Source organism: Pseudopodoces humilis, chromosome 3, assembly GCF_049639895.1.
Source record: "Pseudopodoces humilis isolate 2021_Gansu_Grassland_sample_001 chromosome 3, ASM4963989v1, whole genome shotgun sequence".
Classification (NCBI taxonomy): domain Eukaryota; kingdom Metazoa; phylum Chordata; class Aves; order Passeriformes; family Paridae; genus Pseudopodoces; species Pseudopodoces humilis.
The window spans coordinates 59,846,309-59,870,081 of NC_142202.1; the positions used below are offsets into that span (position 1 = coordinate 59,846,309).

The following is a 23,773-nucleotide window of genomic DNA, read 5'->3' on the forward strand; positions in this document are numbered from 1 at the left end:
GACCTGGTATTCATTTTTCTTCTTTTAATATTTGTTGAAATTATTGCTAGCACACACAAAGGCCATACCTTTCCCGCTTTTAAGTTGTTAACTTAGTACCTATTACCAGAATATTGAAGGATTTCCCAGAACTGTGGCATAAGAATGCCAAAACCATTACTTAGAGTCCAAAGTCTTTCCTATAAAATGGATATACTTGACTATTTCTAATTTAAGAATGTCATTGTCAGAGTCAGGTTTGAATATTAAACATGTCTCAGTTACAATATTCCCTCAAGGTATGTCAGTAGTAATTGCTTGTTTGGAATGTTATTGAAGTGATTTTTATGAAATTGTCTCATACCTGGTAGGATTCTGAAGGTGTGGATATCATGCTGGGTGTATGTGCTAATGGTCTGCTGATTTACAAAGACAGACTCCGGATCAACCGCTTCGCTTGGCCAAAAATTCTGAAGATTTCCTACAAGCGAAGTAATTTCTACATCAAAGTCAGGCCAGCAGAAGTGAGTAGCACCTTTCAGTCTTGTTTCTTTTGAGAAATCGTTTCTATCCAGCAACAAAAAAAAAATCCTCATTTTTTCCACAGTTGTCCTCATAAGCTTATGTGTTCAAGCAGAACTTATGAATGCTTTTTCCTCTTCAGATTCTAATGATTGTATTAAATGCTTGTCTTGATTAGTAAAGGCAAACCAGGAAGATTTTTTTTTTTTTAATAGAAGCTGTCTAGTTATTTTGTTGGGTTTTTTACACAAAAAGCTAATTACATTGGCCATATTCTGACTGTGCAAACTTACAGTCCTGGGAGAGAGCCAGCTGCTCCTCTTTGGGTATAATCGTTTACTAAATGTCAGCACATTAAGTTTGTGGCTGTAACCAAAAGCTTGAGTTGTGCAGTAGAATGTTATAACTTTATTAGCTGCTATGGAAGTAGTGGATTCAACTTTCTCTTCAGTTACAGCTAAAAGTTTCTGGGAGTTGCTGAAGGGGATGTGTGCATGTTAACATTTTGAGCCCTTTGTAACAGGAAATTTAACAAAACCCCCAAAATGTCAAATACTGTAATGCTTTTTTAGTTTATACTGTAAAATTTTTAAGGTGGCTTTTACTGTATGAATAAATAAGACATCCAAGCACCATTTTTACAATATTAACATTGTAGTTATGTAAGTTTTCTAATGCAGATGTATTGTTCTTGCACTGACTGATGCTTAGATGAATTATTTTTGCTAAGAAAGTCTTATATCTAGTGATACAAATCATGTGAGTTTAACACTGCCGTATGGATTTTAGACTTTCAGTAAATCCAAGCAAAGTGTAAAGCACAATCTGCAGTGCAACTGCTTCATGCAATTTATCCATCATGACATAGCCCAAAAGTATAAATCTTTTAAAAGGCTGGAAATTCTGATATTTTTAAAATTTTAAAAAAAAATCTTAAGTCTTATGACAGGAGTATTACAGCTTGATACTTTAATGGAACTATCTGAACTCTACCTATGAATTAATAGCCAGCTTAAGGAAATGGGTTAATTTATTTGTGGATTCTTTCCAGCTGGAACAGTTTGAGAGCACTATTGGGTTCAAACTGCCAAACCATCGGGCTGCTAAAAGATTATGGAAGGTTTGTGTGGAGCACCATACTTTCTTCAGGTAAATGATAATTCTCTCCTTCCCCTACTTTGCAAGGTATGCTAATATCTTTCTTTTAAAGGATAGGAGGAAAGTAAAGATTTTCCCCTTCTTTGCCCCTTGAGTATTGCCTCTTAGACAGAAGATACCCTGACAATAATTGACCCCAAATTACCAGTTCCTAAAGTCTCAAGCACAAATAATTGCTTTATCAAAACTTTCAGAGTGCTGAGAGGATGAAACTAAACAAGTGGTCATGGAGCACTGTATGTATGCAAGAGCTGTCTGGCCTCAATCCTGTGCCATGTGCTCTGGAATGACCCTGCTTGAGCAGGGAGGTTAAACCAGACAACCCACTGTGGTCCCTTCCAATCTGACACATTTTGTGGTTTGTGGTAAGATTTCCTGAGAGACTGACTTTTCAGAATGACCATCTAGAAAGCCCTTATACATCACAAGAAGCTCTTAGGGCTTGACACTAATCTTCATTGAATTAATTTGAACATTCTGCTGAGTGTAAATGCTTCTAGCTGAGTTTTTCCTTATTTATGAACTAGGCTGAGTTCAGTCATTCTTCAAAGAACAGAGAATCACTTTAAACAGACTATTTGTTTATGTAATAATCCATAACATCCTCTGCATTTTTTTTTCTCCAGCAAGGAGGAGCACAGAATTCTGAATTGATCATTGAAACGATGATCTATTTGTAAATGAGCACCTAAACAAGAGGCCACAGAGTTGTTCCTCTGTGTACTTCCTCCACTGAAAAGGATTTTGACGTCATTTGATTTTTACAATAACACACATTCCATTAGAGTGTGCATGTGCCTCCTGCAGCCTAGGAGTCACAGGTTTAGGCTGAATTTCCTGTGAATTGGATAGGCATTGAATCTGAGGTTTTTTTCTTCAAAGTACAGTACCTAGGGTGTGTAAACGGTAAGCTTTCTCCTTCAGTAGCCTGTGGTGGTTTTTTTTTTAAAAAAAAAAGGTTTGTTTTAAAGTAGATGCAATCCTGTTGCTGAATATACTTGCTAGGCAGAACTTCAGAGAACCTGGGGACCAGGAGGCCTAAGGAGATGAGTGCTGGAGCTGTCTCATTGGATGGTTTTCAGTATTCAGATCTTCATTGAATGTAGCATGTTCTTAAATGCAAAGGTAGAATTTATGCTGAGATTGCAAAATCTCAGCATAAATCAGTCTTCAAATGATTTATTTAGAAGCACTTCTTATTTATATCCTGACCAGAGATTTTTTTTCATGTTGATAGAATTTGTTTATTAATGTAGTCCAGCATTCTATTCTTGAAGATTTGAAGTCTGCTTTGGCTGCTGGTGTCTATTACCACAAATAGCATGCGGTTCTGTTCGCAGTGAAAAGTTTATTAATACTCTTCGAATAACTCATGCAGTGATTTGCTTTGTTGGTAAGATGCATTTCCTAGTTTTAAAATAGACCTCAATAAAGAAAAAGCACATCTTATGGAAGTCAAAAATCCTAAACTGACAACTACCATTTGCAAGTCTGAAAGCTTTCAGGAGCATTAATAAGTATGAAATAATCTTACTACAAAAATTCAGACATAATAAAAATAATTGGATTTTTTTCCAATCAGAAGTGGCTTTTCCTAACCAGGACTGACATTATAACAAGAATTATGTAACAAATACTTGAACCATTCTGTAAATCCATATACTCTGATGATGTCATCAGAGAGAAAATCCTCAGGACCTCTCATCCTGATTTAAAAACAGTAAAATAAAGCCAGCTCTATTTTCCTTCAAAGATAAAAAGCAGAAAGCAATTGCTAGTCCAAGAGACTGTAGCTCATTCAGAGCATGTGTAAAGCTTGTGTATGATGCCACAGTAAATTGTATACAGTTTAGATGCATATTTTTAGCTTCCAAATCTCTTAGCATGTCCTATATAACATGATAAGATTCCTTGTGTTGTCTTATGTAATGTTTCAGTTTGTCTCAAATAATCACACTAAGATCCATTTTCTTATAATGTGTAGGAAATTCACCACTGTATGAAGTTATTTATAAAAATTGTAATGAACTGTGTTGAAAATGACTACCAAAGGGCATTGTATTCACTTGTTATCAGCTCAAACTTAGAGGATTCCAGTAGCATTTTCAAAGAGCAGCAACCTACTTTAAAAATACAGTCAAACCATATATCTAATAAAAATTTTGAGGTAAGCTTAGTTGGCAGCTCTGGATCATAACCAGTGTCTGCAGAAACATGCTTATATTTTTGCCTTTATTGGTGTTTTATTTGATATTTTCATGATTTTTTTAATCATCTCCTCCAAATGTCTTAAAGGGGTAAAAATATAGATTTCAGTTATTTTACATAATTAAACCTGTAATACAAGAATCCATTCAAATGCCCTTAATCAGGAAGTAATTAGTTCTCCTGTTTTTTCCACATTAAAAGATTAAAAGTTTATCTCAGCAGGGTGGAAGATAAAAATGGCAGTTAATGCTGCAACCTTGTCAAGACTGGAAAATCAAGAACTGAAGGAACCTTGGAAAAACCCTTTTAGCCTTCTTCTTCTTAGTACATAATGCACTCCCTCTCAGAAATAATGGGGGAAAGACTTTTTTATTGAAGCAATGAAAGTGAAGCCTTAAGTTCGTAAGTGACTTCAATGCAGAAGAGTGGATTACTTTGTCTTGAATTGTTTTATTTATAAATGTTGGAACAGATTAAGATTCAGGTGCATGCATATGCATCTTAGACTTGGGGAATTGTATGCTTCTGGTTAGTGCCCCAGTGAACATCCCCTCTTAGGAAAAAGGGGGAAAAATATTTTTAAGATTCAGGTTTACTTCTCGTTTCCTACCCTGATTTGATTGACAAGAAATTAAATTGATTTGCTCCCAAGTCTCGTTTGTTTTGCTCACGAGGGCAATTGGTGAATGATGTCTCCCTGTCCTTATCTCACCCATAAGCTGGTTGTTACATCTATCTCTTTTGTCCAGCTTAGAAAGGGGAGTGTATTTGGTGGGGCCCTGGCATCCAGCCAAGATCAGCTCAGCACAGTAGCTCACTGTTCTGTTTGCTAGGTATCTGAAAATTCTTCAGTTTTGCTGAAACACTTTTAAAATGACTGTTGTAGTCTTCAGAAGCTAGTAGTGGTTACTGCCTTAACATATATTGGGTCAGATTCTGCTGACACAGATATTTCTGTGCAAATGCTTCAGAAGGAGGAGGACAGAGTCAGCACAGTTTGAACTCTCACTTGCCCATCTGTCCCATCCTCAGTACAAATGGCACATGAATTACTGGTTCTGCTTGAAAGAAGTTGATGTTCAGTGAGCTGCTCATTCTTTGCAAATTCTCAAATCAAGAAGCTTTGTCTGCAATAGTATGATAGTTTTATACCCAGAGAGAGTAGGGGTGAGCATATATTTGCAGCTTTACATTGATCCAGGAAACAATTTCAAAGGCCTTTCCAGAAAAGAGGGGACTGGGGAGAGTTCTTGCAGTGATGACTGTTTGCCTTATCAGCAAGGATGGCGGTGGACCCTTAGTGTTGCAGTTGATGGTAGGATTTCAAAAACAAAGTACAAGCAATAGGGGTTAGATGAGTACAAACTTGAAGTCCTCATACTGGAGGAAATCCAGGGATGTAGAGAGGACCTGTCTTCAAACTCATGTGATGATGGTACAGAGTCAACCAGGTTGAAAAAGACCTTGGAGATGGACAACCTATGACCTTATCAGCTAAACCGTGGCACTAAGTGCCACATCCAGTATTTTTTTAAACACCGCCAGGGACAGTGACTCCACCACCTCCCCAGATAGCCCTTTCTGGACTTTCTGACAAGGACTCCAACGCTTACGATGCAAACACATGTACCCTGCATTAACAGTACATGTAACTCTCTTTCTCACCCTTTTCACAATATGCTTCTTTCCCCCACTCCTTATATCTAGTGAACATCAACCTATATAATTTTATAAATGGCAGTGTAAATAAACTACAGTCTGAATGTAGACTGTTAAACTTGTTGTTATTGGGTAACAACTCTCCAGTCTTCTCAATCTTTTTCACTTGATATTCCCTTCTATACAGCTTTGAGATACCGTTCCCTAACTTTGAGGAGGAGCTACTGCTGTATGGGTACCTCAGAATACAGGAAAGGCACTGGAAGTGTAATGTATAGCTTTTACTAAAAGTGGCATTCCAAGGAGAGATCTGAGAGGTATTCTACATGACCTATAATGGCTTCAGCTTTCTACAAAAAATTAAAATTTAACCAAGATAGCACCAAAAGATAGGAGTCCCAGATGCTTAGTCATACTGTGGAAAAATGTGATGGTTATCAGCATCACTTTGACTCCAACTTCAAACAATAAATAACATGTATTGTTTTAAAGGTCTTTGGAGAGCTTACAGTAGAATCCTTTGTTGGAGAGCACAGATTACGCACTGTGAACTGAAGTACAATAAGTAGCTTCAAATTACGTTATTAAATACTTAAAATAAAACCTTTTAAAATTACTTTTCTCGTATTTCCCTTTTAGACTTTTATCACCAGAACAGCCTCCAAAAGCAAAGTTTCTGACCTTGGGTTCCAAGTTCCGCTACAGCGGCCGTACGCAGGCGCAGACACGGCAGGCCAGCAACCTCATAGACAGACCAGCTCCGTACTTCGAACGCACTTCCAGCAAACGGGTTTCCAGAAGCCTTGATGGAGGTATGAAATCCAACTTGTTTTTTCAGTGTTGTATTTACATTATGTGCTGTCACTCTGACCTGACCAATGTTCAGAAATGTTAACATTACGGATGGCCAGAAGGTCGTTTGACAGATCTAAAGCCGCTTGAAGTACTTGTCAGCTTTAGGTGACCTACATATTGAGTTCACTTGCTGCCTAAATGGTATGGCACTGCTGTGAATATATGGAGTTCTCTGTATTGGGTTTGTAGCATCTGTGTACATTACTCATACCTTTTTAAAGGCATAGGCTATATGAATATATAGTCTATAGACTATATAAAGTTGTTTGGTCAGTGGCATCTTCTGGGATCTGGGTTGGCCTGAGTGTCTCTAAACAGAAAAAGCTGAATGAATTATGTAGAGTTTTCCATCATTTTCTTCAGTATATTGCTATCCTGGTATATTTATTCAGCACTTTAGTGTTCAGTTAAAAACTTTTACGTTGACTTTGAATAGCTTAAGGGTTTTATTGTCATTACTGGTATTTGGTCTTTTTGAGCAGAAATACCTTCTGGCTTGGAAATAGGCACTCTTTCCAAAGGCAGGTATAGCAGCACTATGTGTGAGAGATGTAAAATCCCATGTCTTACTCAAAATCACTTCTGCAATAATATATAATAGAAAAACACTTCAGCAAAATAACATGAAGCTTGACTTAGATTCAGGCATGTACAACTTCACTGAAGTAAAAGTGAGGTATGACAGTGATGTGAGTTTAGCTACAATTGAGCTGTACTAACAACAGTTAGTCCTGCTATGCTGAGTCAAATAAGAGATAATTTAAAGCCTTTCACTCTCTTGTGCTTTGACTACATTCAAGTATACACGCTTAGTATTTCCCCCTGCCATTTTTTGCAAGCATATAGGGAGGAAAGTTCTTACTTTCACTGAGCTGTTTGTGCAGTTTTGCTAAGGTTCCAGTGAAAAATACTGTGACAGTTATATGTGTAGCTATTTCTGGATCGCATTAGTCCTCTCAAATAGTGAATTTCCTCAAAATGCTCTTGAATATTTCTCTCTCTTTTTTTAATGGTGATCTACACACCCAAAAGAACAATACCTTCAATTTATCTTCCAAGACTAATAAAGAAGTTGATAAGTACTTGTCTGATACTGTGTGGGTCTTTTCCATACATAATAAGTGCAAGTTTTATGACAGGGGTGCATTGCTGTTCATACCAGTGCAATGGGAATGACAGACTTTTTGTAAAGCCAAGAAGCTGAAAAATACTGTGTCAATCAGCAACTAGCTTGTATTGCTCGTTGCTGATATAATCATAAAGTGCTTTTCCTAATAAGATTTAAAACAAAAATGATTCAGCTTATCCAAATGAACCAAAATTATTTTGCTCTCTAATAGCTCCCATGGGTATTTCAGACCGAAGTCTTCTAAGAGATTTCTCTGCTACTGGAGGGCAGGCTGCTGGAGATAAAATCATTGATCTTGAAGCTGCTGGTCAGGCCAAGTTAAAAGAAGGTGGCAGAGAAGAAGATGAAAGTCCACTCAAAACTCCACAATTAGAGTTGACTCAGGATGGAAAGGTATGTCTGATTTTCATACCAAAATTATTTATTCATGTGATGTGTGTTTCCATGTGTAGTTCTTTAGTGTCAATCAGTTCTGAGTATCATACAGAACACTATATTAAAATATTAAAGGAAAATTGTCAAGTGCTTTCTGTGTATTTAACTTAATGTATGCATATGTAAGAGAATACAAACTTCTAAATGGCCCTGACTGAGAGTTTCCTTTATTGCTGTAAATCTAATTTAAATGCTCAATAAGCTTGCATGAGTTCTTGAAAAAATGTTTCAAAGGGTAAATAATTGTTCAGACTGGAATAAAAATGTTATTATACCATGGTTGTGTACACTCTACAAAGTTGGATATATGATTGAGTTTAATTACCGTAGGTAACAATTTTGTTTTAGTAGCCATTGCAGAATTATTTCATCCTTTAAAAACTTGTACGTTGACTAAGGTATAGATTTCTGTGAAAAGTTAAGTACTGTGATCTGTTCCTGTTGCAAATGTTTGCTTGTCTTGTTTGCTTGAGCTACTGGGGGAATAGGTAAAAAAAATTTATACTTTGTATGATGCGATGTGAAAATTTCCTCCTAAAGTGTCAGGTAAAAATCTCTGCTCTTTCTCTCTTGGAGATCATTTCTACTTCAGTAATTTCTCTACTTCAGCAATTTAACAACTTAGTTAAATATTTAAAGAGTAATTTTTTCCTCAAACATTTTTGCAAGTTAGCTACCCATTTTATTCTTAATGAGTCTGCTGTGTTTTTCTGTGCAGTTCATATGTTCCAACTCCATTCAAGTGTAGAAAGAGAACAAATACCACAGCTGCATATTTTTTTTTTGTTTGCTGACGAGTTGAAATAATTTTGAAACAGATGAGAAAAAAGGGACACACAGTTTCTTTATGGGAGAAAAATGGTAAAATAAATTACTATGTTCTACCTTTGGGCTTGGTAAGATGGTGATTCTCCCTTGTTTTCAAAACTGGTTGATCTTTCAATATTTCAACCAAAACAGTGGAGGAGGGGAAGGCAGTATTTTGGGAAATTGTTCCAGGAAGCTGTTCAGTATGGTTTTGTTACACATGCTTATTCTGTGAACAGCTTTTTTCTTTCCCCTAGTGCAGATGCTTCTTTTCCTTTCTGGTTCTCTTTAAGTCTTAGAGAAAACAGTTATAAACCCAAGAAGTCCCAGCTTGTCTTTCGTGTACTGTCCTTTGACCTTTCTGCCAAAGCTTTGAGTATCTGTCTGCTTCCATCTGTTTTAAGTGACTATTACAGTTCAAAAGTGCACAGTTCTTTACAGCCTGAGAACAAAACATTTGTAATGGGTTCCTTTCATAATCCACTGAAGTAAACAAGTTGGATGCTTGTAAAACACAGCGCGATTTTTATTTCTATTGTGTTAGTAAAGCTATCCCTTCTTCTAAGTAAAAGTTTTCACTAACTAATAATTTCTCTTTTTTCCCCTCTTCATGTGCTTCAAACTTGCATTTTTGTTGTGCTTTCATTTTCCACTGTGCACAGAATTTTTTTCTTCAGCTCACTCACATACACCCATCATCACTGCCCATCCATTCTGTGTCATCCCATCTCACAAACTTGTCACCTGTCCCTGAGATCGACATGCTTTCAGATATTTCAGAGGAAGATCCCTTTGAAGAGCCCCTCCTTACCATTCCAGACATTTCAGAGTGCAATTCCATGGAACAAACATCAGATCATAACAAATCTAGAACAGCTTCACCAGTTAATACCTTTGAATCTATGAGACCCCTAGCTAGTCGAGGCTCCCCTGCTGTTGAGAGAAGAATCCATACAAATGACTACAAAAGCACTGAGTTGCGCGTCTCATGCAGCTTCTTCAGATGCCTTTCTTTTAGTTTCCGTTCACTGCTCGATGAGGATGGCTATATTACTTTTCCTAGCCTTCCTGATGTTTGCATTTCTTTCCTTCCACCTGGTCTTCAGCACTATATTCCTATTACCTCTCCTTCCTTCATCCCCTCTTTTCTCCTTGTCTTTGTCCTGCTTCTGTCTGCTTTCCAGTCTATTCCTTTTTCACTCACATTTTCCCTTCCTCTCGCTCTGTCCCTCTGCTACCTGGAGCCTAAGGTGACTTCCTTTAGTAGCTCTAATGGCAATGACCTGAATGACAAAGGAGAGGAAGAGGAGGTGTGTAATTTTGCTGCTTAAACGTTGACACTTGCACATTGCATTTATGCTTGTTCTCACGAGGCTTGCTCAGTTTTGCACACTTCCTAGTTTAGAGGTATGTCTGTGTATGAGCCTGTAAATACATATATAAATACGCAAATGCACATGTGTATATCTGTATCTTTTTAGCATTTCTCAATTGTGAAAAACTGCCATTGTGAGATTTGTAGTCAATAGATAACTCATGGTTTTTCTGCCTAATTTCCTACAGCATGCATAATCTCATCAAATTCCACAGATACTGAGCTGCAGGTGGGACTTGCATTGTAGTTGAAAATGTTAGTGAGCACATAAATCTGAATAATGAAAGTACTGTGTGTAACAATAGATATGTTATTTGATACTATTTGCAAATTCTATTTGCGCTGTAAATTGGTTTTAAAATGCCTGTCTCCTGCATGCATTGACTAGAATGCACATCTCTGAAGTTGTTTATTTCTGAGAAATGAAATTCCTAAAAGCTGAATTCAGAAAACTTGCGAATACTTTAAAATCAGTGTTTTGTTATTCCAAATTTCAGATGTTTCAGCTCTGCGAGGGTGTGTGCAAAGCTGAGTCTGTCCAAGTCACTTTTTTCTTTTTTTACATGCTTTGATGAATCTCTAGCAGCAGTTGAGACTGATTTCATTCCTTAGCTGGGATTACAAGTTGTGTCAGACTATATCACTGAAGTCTGAGCCTTCTTTGGAATACACTGCTAAAATGTACAGAAGCCTCAGTCACACCAGTATGTTGTTCTGATCATCTGGAATGGCTGACAAAATGCCTCATTTCCTTATGTCTACTGCACATGTTACAGCAATACCACTGGAAAAATGTCTTCGATTTTCATCCTCAAAGAAAATATTAAACCAGTTGTAGAATCAGAATGGAGGAGGATCTGTTTAATATTATATTTAACAAAGTTTGCTAAACTGATGTACATATTAAAGATGTGGTAACTATGACACAATGTCATTATAATACCAGTCTAAGTATAAAATAATGAAAAACATGGCTTCAAGATTTTCTCAGTTTTTCTGTAGCCTAATTCAATTAGTAATTTGTAGTGTAGTTACTGAAAATGGAACCCCAGATGAGTCAGAAATTAATAAAAACCTTATATGTATGACATCATTCACACAGAATCCAAAATGCAACGGTATGAGCAGTAAATCCATCTTCAGATTTATGGACTTGCACAGTGTTGACTTGTAAATGTATCTTTTCCTAAGGTTACCCGTTGATATTTGTACATGTGGAAAGACAACCAGGAAGTGGTTAACTTTTTAAAGAATGCTGTTCCTTAAGGCATTCTGAATACTTGGAGATGAGATATGAAGATTAGCTACAGAAAATTACCGACAGAATGAATTGCAGTTTAAGAATAAATATATTCACTTAACAAGGGGTGGGTGTGTGTATGTGCAAATAGTTCATCCCAAGACAACATTCCTAAAATTTAAGACTGGTTGTAAATTCAGTGTTTAAGTGTTTGACTTGAACCCTAAAATCTTTTCCCAAAACAACTCCTGGATTAGATTAGATTCCATTTTCCCATCAATTTGTTGCAGAATTTAAATCACTTACCATAGAAATTATGCATATCATTTTTGTTTGTTACTCATTCTTAAATTTTCACCTGGAAAACAATAAAAAGTGCAGCAAGAAAGGGACACAGTGTGCAACTTCCATTTTTCATGCCACTTATGCCAAAAATTACTTCAGCCATTCTACAACAATGTAGGTGCAAGAAGACCCAAGTCACTTAATTTCGACATCTGGGGCCGAAACAGTAAAGGTCTGTAAAATCCAGCACGCTTTGCAGCATTTACAAAGAGATGAAGTCTCTGTGTTAGTCTGTAAGCCGATGTTAACGCTTCCTTTTCTTGATGATTTGTCACGTGCTCACACAGGTGGAATATGAAGAGGAGGAAGCGCAGCAGAAGGTGCTTGGTTGTTCTTTTACAATTGAACCTGGCTGTGGCTGCCTGCCTTGTTAGCACCCTAAATTTTCTGTGGGTTTTGTCTGAATAGTGCCTTTTCATCTCACCATTTTATTTCCTTTGTTTAACTGTCTGATTATAAGGATCCTTTTTTATTTACTTGCTGGTCCATTTTATGTTCTTTGTTTTGTTTTTGTTTGCTTTTTTTTTTTTTTTTTTTTTTTTTGTTTATGTGGCTCAATTTCACAGATCAGTTCCTTGAGAGTAGACGGGGAAAATATTTATGTCAGACATAGCAATTTAATGTTGGAGGTTTGTATGTAATACAAAAAGTACTCTCCATTCTCACGGGCTGCCAGGCTGCATGGGATGGGAGGTCACCTGCAGGCTGTTATGGACACACTGCATGAAGTGCATGGGGAAAACCGGCTTGGAAATGTTGCATGTTACCATTCTAGTTTCTGAGTTTAAACAAAAAACAAGCAAATGCAAAATACCCACAGCCAATCCTCAGCTTGAACACTGAATGTAAATTTGTGTATTTTTGCTAAATGTTTTCAAGGTGGCAACTGGGAATAATAGCCCTATTTAGAGCAGACACATGGGTGCAATTCATAATTCTAAATGGATTTTTGTACATTGCACCTCAATGTTTGCATCTTCTGTTGAGTAGAGTTTCCAGCTTTTTGCCAGTTTAATCAAGTTTCCTCAAATACATTAGCTGAATAAATAGACTTAGTAAGGGGCAAGCAGTAGAAGTATAGAAAATTAATTCTGATTCTGACACTGGTTTTAGGAACATTGAGCAATGATACAAGGATCAAATATTCAAAGGGAATGTTTGGATATCTTCTGAAATATTTATTTTTTCCTTTTCAAATGGAAGTAAATTTTGCTTCTTGAAGGTTGGTTTTCATTGTAGATGAGCAACAGCAAAGAGCTTTGAACAGTATGTTCACATGTAGTGCATTGTCACTGAAGTAGATATTTTTATTATAAGAATTTTCATGTAGATTGCTAATATAAATTATTTTATCAGAGACTGTCTGTAGTTATTATCAGTATCATTTAACTTGTGGTTAATAACTTAAGGTAATAACTGAAAATGTTTTAAAAAATCCTGCTGCTGTATATTTTATCCATTCATATGGGGCTATAAATAATTCCCTTTGTCACAAAAACACTTTTTAAAAAAAACATTGGTTTTGCTCAGTAATAGGGAGGAGATGTGTGGATTGCAGTAACCCAACTAATGTTTTATGGCTTTTTGCAGCTTTTGATCACTATTGAAACTTTGCTTGTGTATAACTTACTGAAGCACTGAAAGTGTGCATTGCATAACTGTGCTTTGATCAAGTCCAAGAAATGTGCCTTGTGTCAAGCCAAGACAGGTCTTAAAATAATGATGGGATTGTTACGAGCTTCAGTTGCATAATAGAATGCCTTTGGCATAAGATTTTACTTCACTCAGGAAATACAAACTTTAGGGGGACGTATTTAATGTCTCATTTGTTAGTCCAGGATGAAAAGTGGTCCTGTGGCAATACAAACCTGCTGAATTGCCAGAAGGGGAGAGGTTCAAATGTTCAAAATGCATGCAGGCTTATCCACAATGTTAGGAAATAGATGTGCAGCACCAAACCCTTACTGGGGCTGAACATGCAAGTGAAAAAAAACCAGAAACTAATGAGCTTGGGGTGTGGGTTTTTCATGACTTAATGTGAAGCATCTTTGCATTGTGATCATTGTATCAATAAAAATCCTAACATAAATGGTAGATTTTGGAACATTCTGCTAAAAAGTATTTAAAATCATTGTAAAAAATCCAGATTCTTTATCTACATAATTATTTCTGATTACATTCTTTTGACGAAACTTCCTTAATAATTATGTCTGCACTGATAATATTTCATTTCCATCTTCAGTCTTTTATTTCTTTACTAAAAATGGATCCAAGGCTTAAACTTGAATAAAACTATAGAACACTACTGAAAAAATATTCTTGTGTTAGCATGAGCATAAGCAACATGGGCTTTTTTTGAGACCTGGAATGGTGGAAGGAGGACAAATTGTCCAAGTAGGGTGAAATCTGCCTTGCTCACCAAATCCCAGCCATTGTATTTAGAAGACAGTGAATTCCCAAGAAGGCTAAGCATATATATTTTCGTCTGGCTACTAGAGCATTTATATTTTGGCATAGCACCTGAACCTTACCTCTGCCTTGTAGCTGGTACAAAGTGAAAGAATACCTTGTAATTATTTGATCCAAGGTGCTGCAGTTTGGCCTCAATGGTCATGACAAAATCTAATTGATAAAATTGGTATTCACGCTGTGGTGTCCCCTTTGGCACTGATCTTTGGAGGTGCAATTTAGATAATTTGTTTTGGTACTGGCATGCACAAAAACTATTCCTACTTATCTGTCTGCTGTTAGGTTCTTAAAAGTAGAATTGGCAGGTAACAGGTTTGAAGTCTTTAAATCTGATCCTTCCAGTAAGTTTAAGCCTGTGTGAGAGGCACAATGAGTTATCCCTCTGAAGCTAAGCAGGTGTTAGCTTGCTTGTATATTTGGCCTTGTGTTCACAGATGTATTTTTCATGGAGCTTGTAATAGCAGGAAAGACACATTTTTATGCTCCTTGGGTTAAACTATTCTTTCTTACAGCTACCTTCAGTTATGTTAGCTGTGCAATATCCTGAAACATTTGCTTCTGTGCTTACAAATTTTAGGTGAAAGCAAACAGCTTCTGGAAATTATTATTGTTTCAAAGGGCTAGTAGTGTCATGTTTTGGATGAAAGTAGCTATTTGCTAAATAACCACATACAGCATTATTCTCCTTTGCTTTAAAATATGGAAGAAACAATAATTTTCAGTAAGAACTTCACAACAAAAACAAAACCAGAAAATCCTGGTCCCTTATAGCCTTAAAGATTTTTATTTTGAGGCACTACAAAGGAGGTCACCATTTCAGACACAAGGCACTTTTCTTGGTTTGGTTGCTTCTATTTATTTATTTTTTTTTTCAGTTAAGTTTGCTTTTTTTGTCGTGTTTTGTCCTACTTTGTTTTATGTTGCGGGTTGCTAGGACCTGGATAAGACCCAGGACGACTTACTGAAACACCAGGCTAGCATTAGTGAGCTCAAGCGCAATTTCATGGAATCCACACCTGAACCACGCCCAAATGAGTGGGAAAAGCGGCGTATCACACCTCTGTCCCTACAGACACAAGGGGTATGTCACTGCACACACCTGTCTGCATGCCTTTCCATACAACCCTCTGTCATACAGCAAATGCAGTTTGTCCTTCAGGTTAACACTTTATTTGTCTGATATAATATTTGTTTATACTAAGTATACATTAACTTTTTTACTGTTACTATTGGACCTGACTTCAAATAATGGGTGGAATTTTATTCTTCCACATGAACAACTGAATTAGAAGAAAACAGAAGTGATGGCAGCTTTTTCCTGTATGTTAAGGATATCTTAAATTTCACTCTGATTTACATAGATTGATAGAGATAATTTTTCAGTGACAGTAGGGCTTTTCCTTCCTTTTCTATATATTTATCTCTTCATAAACAGCTTGTGCATAAATACACACAGTCCATGTTTTGTTTCAGAAGGACTTTGTGATCAGTTAATCTACAGTGTTGACTTCAGGACACATTTAATGTAGTTGTTAAATTTTACCTATCTTAATCTTTAAAAGTCTGTAAAATGAATTTATCTACTTCTTTCTACCTCTCCTTTCTGACTGAACCTTGAAACAGCAGTATGGAATACAGTTTTCCACAAATATCACCCTCGATGCATGTAGCAAAAAACCTACCCAAATTTCTCATGCTGTTGTGAAACTTCTAGTTCTACTGGGTTATTAGCTGTCTCTTTCATACAGTAGATAAGTAAATCAGTCTTTTAAATAAATCAGTTTATTGTGTTGTTGCTCCTTGTCTATCACCATGGTTCCCACTCTTCCTTCCTTAAATGTATCCTTGTCTTGTCCCCTTAAATTCTTCAGCTTTCTTTTAGTCCAGAGAAAGGTGAGCTTTCAATTAAGCAGGCCTGATGCTACAAAATTATTTTTGATAATAGGACATTATTTCAGTAAGATCTGTAAGTGAACTGAACTGTGAGTATGTGCATATAGAGAGCACAGCAACTAACTATGCATCACTTCTTTATTTTGTTAATTTGTCGTACTGCCAAAAATTTCCTTAAATTTGAGTGGTACTTTAATATTTCTACATATAGTGGTATAGGCACAGATAAAAATGTTGGTCATGTTTTCAAACATTCATGACACAGTGATTCATTTAATAGCTATAAATATATTTTTGCTTGTAAGTGACATTTATGTAAAAGTGTAGCTTAATTTTTGTTACATGGTTGTGTTTATTTTCTCTGTTGATTTCTTTCTCTTGAAGTTGAGGCCCCTGCAAATTATTTTATATCTGGTGGTTTGGGTTTTTTTGCTCATCTAGTATGTTCTGTCACTTCAAGATGATTTGGTTTTATGTTTATGTATAGTGTATGTCTGTCTCATTGCTTGTTGATTTACACTGGTTTTATAAAATGAAAACCAAATAGAAAAAAGGAGACCACATTTTCCAAGTGAAAACACTGCCTGGGAAGGAGAAACAATGGATTTCAATGCCATGGATTGCTGGAGCAAAACCAGAGAAAACTGATAAGGTGGCTGCCCTGAAACCTGCTGCTTTTTTGCTGCATCTGCTGTGGGCTAGCTTGGTGGCTTGGGCACTTCTTCCTTTTTCTCTTTTATTTTTTTTTTTTTTTTTTTTTATGAAAATAACCTTTTAAAGCCAATGCTAAAAGGAGAATGTTGAGTTGTAAACCAGGATCTCTGTGTGTATATGAGTATAGATACACATATATGTGAATGCCAGCAACATTTTTCTTACACATCAAAATAACCACGAAGTTCTGAATGGCCGCTGAAAATAACCCAGTTTTTCACTGGAAAATTACTGTATTTGATGTGACTAGGATGACAGCAAAACATGTATTTTCATTCTATATGGAAATAATTTATTGCAGTTATTTGACACTTCACACAAGAACTTCTGCTTTGTGTGTTCACTATGTAATCATTATTTAAATCAATAATGCTGTGTAAGCAGTTTCATTTCAAAAGCAACCTGTTCTGAACTCCTCTGCACTTCTGTACCTCTCTTTTCATTAAGGAAAAGAGGGGGGTTTTGTTCCTGATAACATCTATGCAATGAAAAGCACTCCAACCAGTGGGACTAGTGGCAGTGTGATAGTGATGATGAGTTGCAATTGTGATGTTGCTTTTTTACATTACATTTTGTCTATTAGGTTAATGTGAAGCTGGCAGTCCTATTTCACTAATATATATATAAATATGACGTTTGGGGAACTGTGTTTCCACCTTGAATTATTTGTTGATGGATGCCTGTTGATCCTTGCCTGTCCTTTAGGATAGCTGAATGATAGATGAGAATAAAGCAGGGATAGCACTGCTAATATTATTTTTCTTCTTTTGCTTCAGCAAAATTGCTTACAAATAATTTTCTGTGTCCTAGAAATGTTGTTTTGGGTACATCTCATTTTGATCACTATACTTCTAAGTCCACCATACTCTGGCAAGTGCACAGCATCTGTGACTTAATTAAACAAAAACTGACACATTGATATATATGTTGCAAATAGGAGAAATATTTTTGTTTTATGGATGCCCACAATTTTTTTTTCTTTAATCCATATCCCATAGCTTGTAAAAATATTTCATGTTAGAGTGTATGACTATGTAACAGAAGAATTTGCCAGGAATTTAAACAGAGGCTGATACAAAATTGATTAATTCTATCTATACATTTAACCCTTTCTACTAAATGCTCCAGGGAACAGGGGCTACATTATCAAACTAATTGTGTGACTGGGGTTTTAATTTTAAAAGACTAGATGACCCGCAAATTTGAAGGTGGGAAAGTGCTAAAAGATGGGTGGTATGTGTCTGTCTAATTATATATATAAGGGGGAGCAGGGTTAGAGAGAGATGAACACAGTCTGACCACCTACCACATAAAGATTCTGGTTTTCTCCTGCTTTTTTTTTTTTTGTGACTGCTTTGAGCAATCAAAAAACAAGGTACCAGAGTACAATGAAAGGAGGATCATGAGCATTTTTTCCTTTTGATGTAATCTGTTAATAGATTAATGTTTCTTGGGTGGGAGTAAACTAGGGAAAGATAGTAGGGATAAGGAACACATTGCCCTAGTTGATATTCAATATTGCATGAAGGCAGATTTAATAACTTCTGGTTAACTCTTCTTAGCCACCATTGAAATAAACTTTGAATTTTACTGTAGGGAAAAAAAACCAAACCCAACAAAAATCCAGATTAGGGGTTCTTCTTTTTCCTCTGTTTTTCTGCATACCATACACGTTGTAGTGTCCGTACAGCAGCATGGTGTAACCTCTGTCCTTTCATAGTTCACATACATCACTGCTCACACGGTGAGTCCCCATGGCTGCAGTCGTGTGCATGGCACCTTGGCTTTCCTCTGGCACCTGCTTCTGGCACGATTCTCTGTAGTGCCCTTGAGGAAGTGTATCTCTTGACATGTTGTCAGCGTGTGCGTTATGTCCATGTTATGTATTTGTATGTTGTTGGCTTTTTATTTTAACCACTTTTACTTCTTACCAGAGTTTGTGGAATGAAATCTGAAATAGAAGAATGGTAGCCTTTTTCAGAGGCTTGTACCCACATGAACTTTCAAAGTTTGCTTAACCATACAGATATATATAGCCCTACAGAATATAGACCAGATAATGAACATAACTTATGCTTTAAAGCAATGTGTCCCTTTTTATGAATGTTTGAAAAATACGGGTTTTCCCACTAAAATGGGGAAAACTTTTTGAAAACAGATTTTTAATCTACCTGAATTTGCTTTAGGATATTTAAGTATTTTAAGTATATAAATATATGTGCCATTTATTATAAAGATGTAAGAAATATTTTAATATTGCAGTGCTGTGGGTATGTATTCTCAGCAAATATGTCTTGACAGCCCTAAAGCTCTGATCAAGCTGGGCTTTGGAAGGTGTCAAAAATGGATTTTAAAAGGGGAAAAAAAAAAAAAAAATCCCAGTAGTAAATACGGAGTTACCAGCTAAGTAAGCTGTGCTGTTTGTAGGTCCGTGTAGATGTCGATGTGTAAATGTCGATGTGCCACTGTCGATGTTCCGTTCCCACGGTGCGCGGTGGAGGAGCAGCCCCAGCGCTCGTTCCCCTGCCCGCGCCCCCTGCTCCTGCCGAGCCGCTGCCTTTGTCACGTCTCTCTCTTGCCAAACCTCTCCCGTTGTAGGTGGCTGCCGCTCCGTCCGCCGCTGTCTAATTCTGTCCTTTCCCTTCTCTGACCCGTCTAGAGCCTGGAAGAGGAGATAACCTCCATTTTGTTTAGTAAGGAGCGCTTCGGCGCCGGCACCAGCGGGCCCTTCGCCGCCGCCAGCCCGGGGCCAGCAGAGGGCGCTGCGGGGGAGCAGACGGGCGCCGCCGCGCCAGGGCCCCAGGTGCTGCTCGGGCGCGGGGACACGGACAGGGACGGGGACGGCTCCGGGCTGCTCCCGTCCGTCCCGGCCTGCCTTAGAGCGGCGTGCCTGCCTCAGGGCTTAACTCTGCATCTGCAGCACGCCAGAAAACAGGGAGGAATCAGCGCTTGGCTAAGCTTGCGCTCCGTAGGTGCTGCGCTAGGTAAACAGCAGTAGGATTAAGTCACAGATGGTGTGTTGATTTTTGTGTTCCTTTCATTCGAGCTCTTAATTTTGCCGCAGACCGTTCACTAAAAGTATGTTCGATTAAAAAACCCTGACAGCTTAATACATCATTTACTGTGGGCTTTCAGATAGCCGTTATTATTTTGTTATGGAACAAATACTAATATAGCTGCTTTAATAGCATCCTTTTGGCTCCAGACTAAGTTCTTATGGGATCTTCTTGGTAATCGTGTATTGCTATTCTGACAACATGCTACCCTAAGCAGTCTTCCTCTCATTTTCTATTAAGTTGTATCAAGTAACAGGCCAAAGACAAACAACTACTAAAACCCTCCAATAACACCTTTTTTACTATTTTTTAAATTATGGCAAACTGGTAGTCCAGCATTATTTTTTCTGTTTATTTTTCTTTAATATTATTTATTCTTAATTCCTGATTTAACTGAGAGCAATAACTCCCTCGGTAGCATCACTAGCTAGTACATTCACGCTTCTTATTTTCAGGCTTTCATAATTCAATTCTTACACCAATAGTAATTTCCATAATTCTTACCTACTTTAGATTGAATATTTTGATAAAGTGTAACGGAACTAGCATCTTGCGGTGAATACATAGCATCTCTCTAGTATCATGTGTATACATTCTTAAAAGCTTGCTTGGAGGATATTGCACTGTTGAAAAGGGTTATGCATTGATTTTTGTCCTCTGATTGCTTTTTGTTTCACAGAGACATGCTTCCAGAGCAGAAGGGCCTTGTACTGGAGTCAGCGATGCTGATAAGGTTCTGCAGATTTTTTTCCATGGCTAAATTTGGTTCTAACTCTTCCAATCCATCTTCATTCTTTCCTTGCTTCTTTTTCCAGTTAACCATCACAGCCATCTTTTGTCTTCCATATGACATGAACCAGCTAATTTTGTTTTCCGCATTTTAATTTATTCATATACTCTACTTTTGTTTATCCTCATCCATGTTTTTTGTGCAGAGTTCACATGAGACTCTGGACATAGTGGAGGAGAAGAAGCAGGCAGAGTTTGGGATAGAAGAAACAGTAGTCGTAGACGAAACCAACAAAGGGAAAATGCAAGTTGCCACTGATGCTGGGGAGACATGTAAGGTGGAGCACGTGTCAAAAAAGGACTCTTCATCATTGCCATCAGATAGTAGCAGCAGCAGCAGTAGTAGTGAGAGTGAGGATGAAGAGATGGGAGAATACCAGCCACATCATAGGGCAATTGAGGATGTCATCAGGGAAGAACAGGAAGAAGAGGAACACATGAAAAAGAAAGAACATGAAGAAAATACGCAACATGTGGAAGCCGTACCAGAAAGCAGTAAACTAAATGTACCAGTTGAGCACACACAAGTTACAGCTGAAGATTTGGTCCAGGAAAATACAGTTACTGTAGCTACAGAAGAGAAGAATTTGTCAGAGCAAATTAAGCAAGATTTAGGTGAAGAAAAAGAGGAGGAACAGCTGAAACTCAATGGAGATGTGTCTCATGTTGACATTGATGTTGCACCACAATTAATTTGTTGTTCTGAGGTAAATGGTAGAACAGTATGACAACTAGATTAAGCAGAGATATTTCTTGGGGTGAAAATATACCTGCCTTTCTTCTTCTCCTATTCCTCCACATCTTCTGGCATCCAACAAGATTCAGATCATTTGGAAGGGGAAACCATTGATGAGCAGTGAAATTCTGTCTCCTTCAGTTATGGTTTCTGACTTTTTGCTAGAACTGAGTGAAAATCACCAGTAAAGGCAAACCTTCCGAAGACTGAGATCTTTTTTTTTTTTTAATCTCCTCCGTATTTTATATGCACATACATAATGTGTATTTATTATTTACATGTTTCCAGTGTTTTAAGTCTTGTCTTGTCTATTTGTCAACTGTTTTTGACAAGTCCATGACATATAATTGTGATTGGAAAACTATTGCAAATTGAAATTAGAAAGCACCTGACACAAATTTTTGTTCCTTTTCCCCCCCCCCCCGTACTCACTCACTGTTTTTCTTGACCTTTTTACCCTCCTTCAATAAAACATGACAGATTTGTAGGCTAGAATATGTATGGCTAGAAATTGCATAGGTGAGAGCACTGCACTGTTACGTGGTGAGGCTCGTATCATAACGTTTCTGTCAAATCTTCTAGGGCAGTAGATTCTTAGGAAGCAGGCGTGGGTTCCTGTCACAACCAGTTGTTTTAAGCCAAGCAAGGTTGAAGAGTTCATTACTGGGCAAATTATAAAGAAGCAGAGAGGGAAAAAATGGAAGGCAGGCATGTATGTCTTTGTCATGATCTTCTGCTGAGTTTTTCACCAGCTTAGTGGATTTTTTGTAGTTCTCTACCTGCTTATTCTTGTAATGGTGGCAATCCTTTTTTTCTTCAGTTTCTAATCGAAGCAACTCACATTCTTTCTTTCCTTGTTTTGCAGATATATAGCTGTTCTGATTAGTGATGTGAAAGAATTCGTTTACTAGACTTTTAAAATTTGCAAGCACCCCCACTTCCTAAAAGCATAGATAGTTTGGAGAAAGGGAAGGAAGGGCTGCTGTGTGTGCAAGCATGAAAGGCAGTTTGGTTTTTTTCCTAGGATTTTACCCTATGTGTGTTCAAAATCAATATAAGATAGCAGCTGATGCATCTAGAAAAATATCAAAAGGCTTTAGTTCTTAAATCTAATGAAAATCTGCTCCAATAAGTAATGAGTTCACGAGCTTACAGACCCCAGGTTAACTGCTTTGTTTGTGATATTGCAGAGAACACCACTAGTTTTCTCAAAATTGTTGAAGTAGCTTTTTAGGATCTTTGTCTAAAGAAGGCATTGACTTCCAGAAAAATTTAGACTGCTTAAAATCCAGTTTTCAAAAGCTTTTCTTTTCCAGAAGTAATCCATATTAAAAAGTTAAACTTTTACAGAATTTCTGGTCCTGATTTGTAGACTGAGGAGGTCTTTTCCTGATACTGATAGGTATTTTCCCAGATTAGTTCAGATTACCTCAAAGCTGTCAATTTCTTTATGCAAACTAAGATTTTAATTTTTTTTCATAGTGATACTTGTACACATTTTCAATACAGTATTGTAGCTTTGTTTTAGCAGTTGATCTTTGGTATGTGCTGTTGACTGAAACACTGAACTTTGGAAAGGTTTTTAGGAGATTAGATTTTCCTACAATGTAATGGATATCCTAGAGGGCTGATGTATTAATCTTCATTTCATTTTGCTTATTTATTGCATGTTTTTTGTATGGGAAGTCAGTAAAATATTTATCTTACTGTTACGCTTTTCTTGAGCTTTTGGTTGTGTTTTCTTGGTCCACTTCCCAAAACTTCTTTTGTCTTTTGAATTTATTGTTTATTTCTTGCATCACAGCCTCCAGTAGTGAAAACAGAGATGGTAACCATTTCAGATGCCACACAGAGAACTGAAATCTCCACTAAAGAAATTCCGATTGTTCAAACAGAAACTAAAACTATCACATATGAATCTTCACAGGTACCATGACTAGTTTGTTTGAAGTCTTATTTTTATTCCATTTATATAGATCAAAATAGATAATGTCCAAAAATGCTTTTCAAAAGCATATCCTTTTTTCGTAGCAGATAAGATTATACTTTGGCTATGAATTAGGTAAGTGAAATGTTACAAAACTATATTAAGAAGTTCTAATTTTCTTTTTCTATATAAGGACTTAGTTGCTGTCTGCAAAAGTATAACTAACTTTAATCCAGTTTTGGAAACTTGATTAAAATATCTCATTGCTCCTAAAAGGAACATGTAACTGTGACCATGATTTCTCCACGGGAATGGGCCATAAGAATAGCCTTACCTGACTCTGTGAACTTGGATGGCTTCTATTTTGATTTTACTTCTAGATGAATTAAAGAATGCATTCAGTTAGAAAACTAGCCTGTTCTCCTGTGAAAACATTCTTTAAATGCCAATATACAATAATACCTTTTTCTCTTATAG

At 36.9% G+C, this 23,773-nt stretch overlaps 1 protein-coding gene across 19 annotated transcripts in view; it reads left to right on the plus strand.

The window, feature by feature from the left end:
• Positions 1-23,773, plus strand: part of EPB41L2 (erythrocyte membrane protein band 4.1 like 2) — a 106,744-nt gene that overhangs the window by 78,017 nt on the left and 4,954 nt on the right. For 2 of the 19 annotated variants that reach the window (XM_088052885.1, XM_088052886.1), the window contains 12 exons: positions 351-503; positions 1,553-1,650; positions 6,166-6,338; positions 7,722-7,903; positions 9,415-10,062; positions 12,000-12,032; positions 15,116-15,262; positions 16,622-16,726; positions 19,448-19,591; positions 20,524-20,577; positions 20,780-21,340; positions 23,174-23,296. In XM_088052885.1, coding sequence (XP_087909011.1) covers positions 351-503; positions 1,553-1,650; positions 6,166-6,338; positions 7,722-7,903; positions 9,415-10,062; positions 12,000-12,032; positions 15,116-15,262; positions 16,622-16,726; positions 19,448-19,591; positions 20,524-20,577; positions 20,780-21,340; positions 23,174-23,296 — 2,421 coding nt within the window. Of the gene's footprint in view, positions 1-350; positions 504-1,552; positions 1,651-6,165; positions 6,339-7,721; positions 7,904-9,414; positions 10,063-11,999; positions 12,033-12,278; positions 12,342-15,115; positions 15,263-16,621; positions 16,727-19,447; positions 19,592-20,523; positions 20,578-20,779; positions 21,341-23,173; positions 23,297-23,773 lie in introns of all 19 variants that reach the window. The other 17 variants (XM_088052887.1, XM_088052892.1, XM_088052889.1 and 14 more) reach the window with 17 other exon arrangements.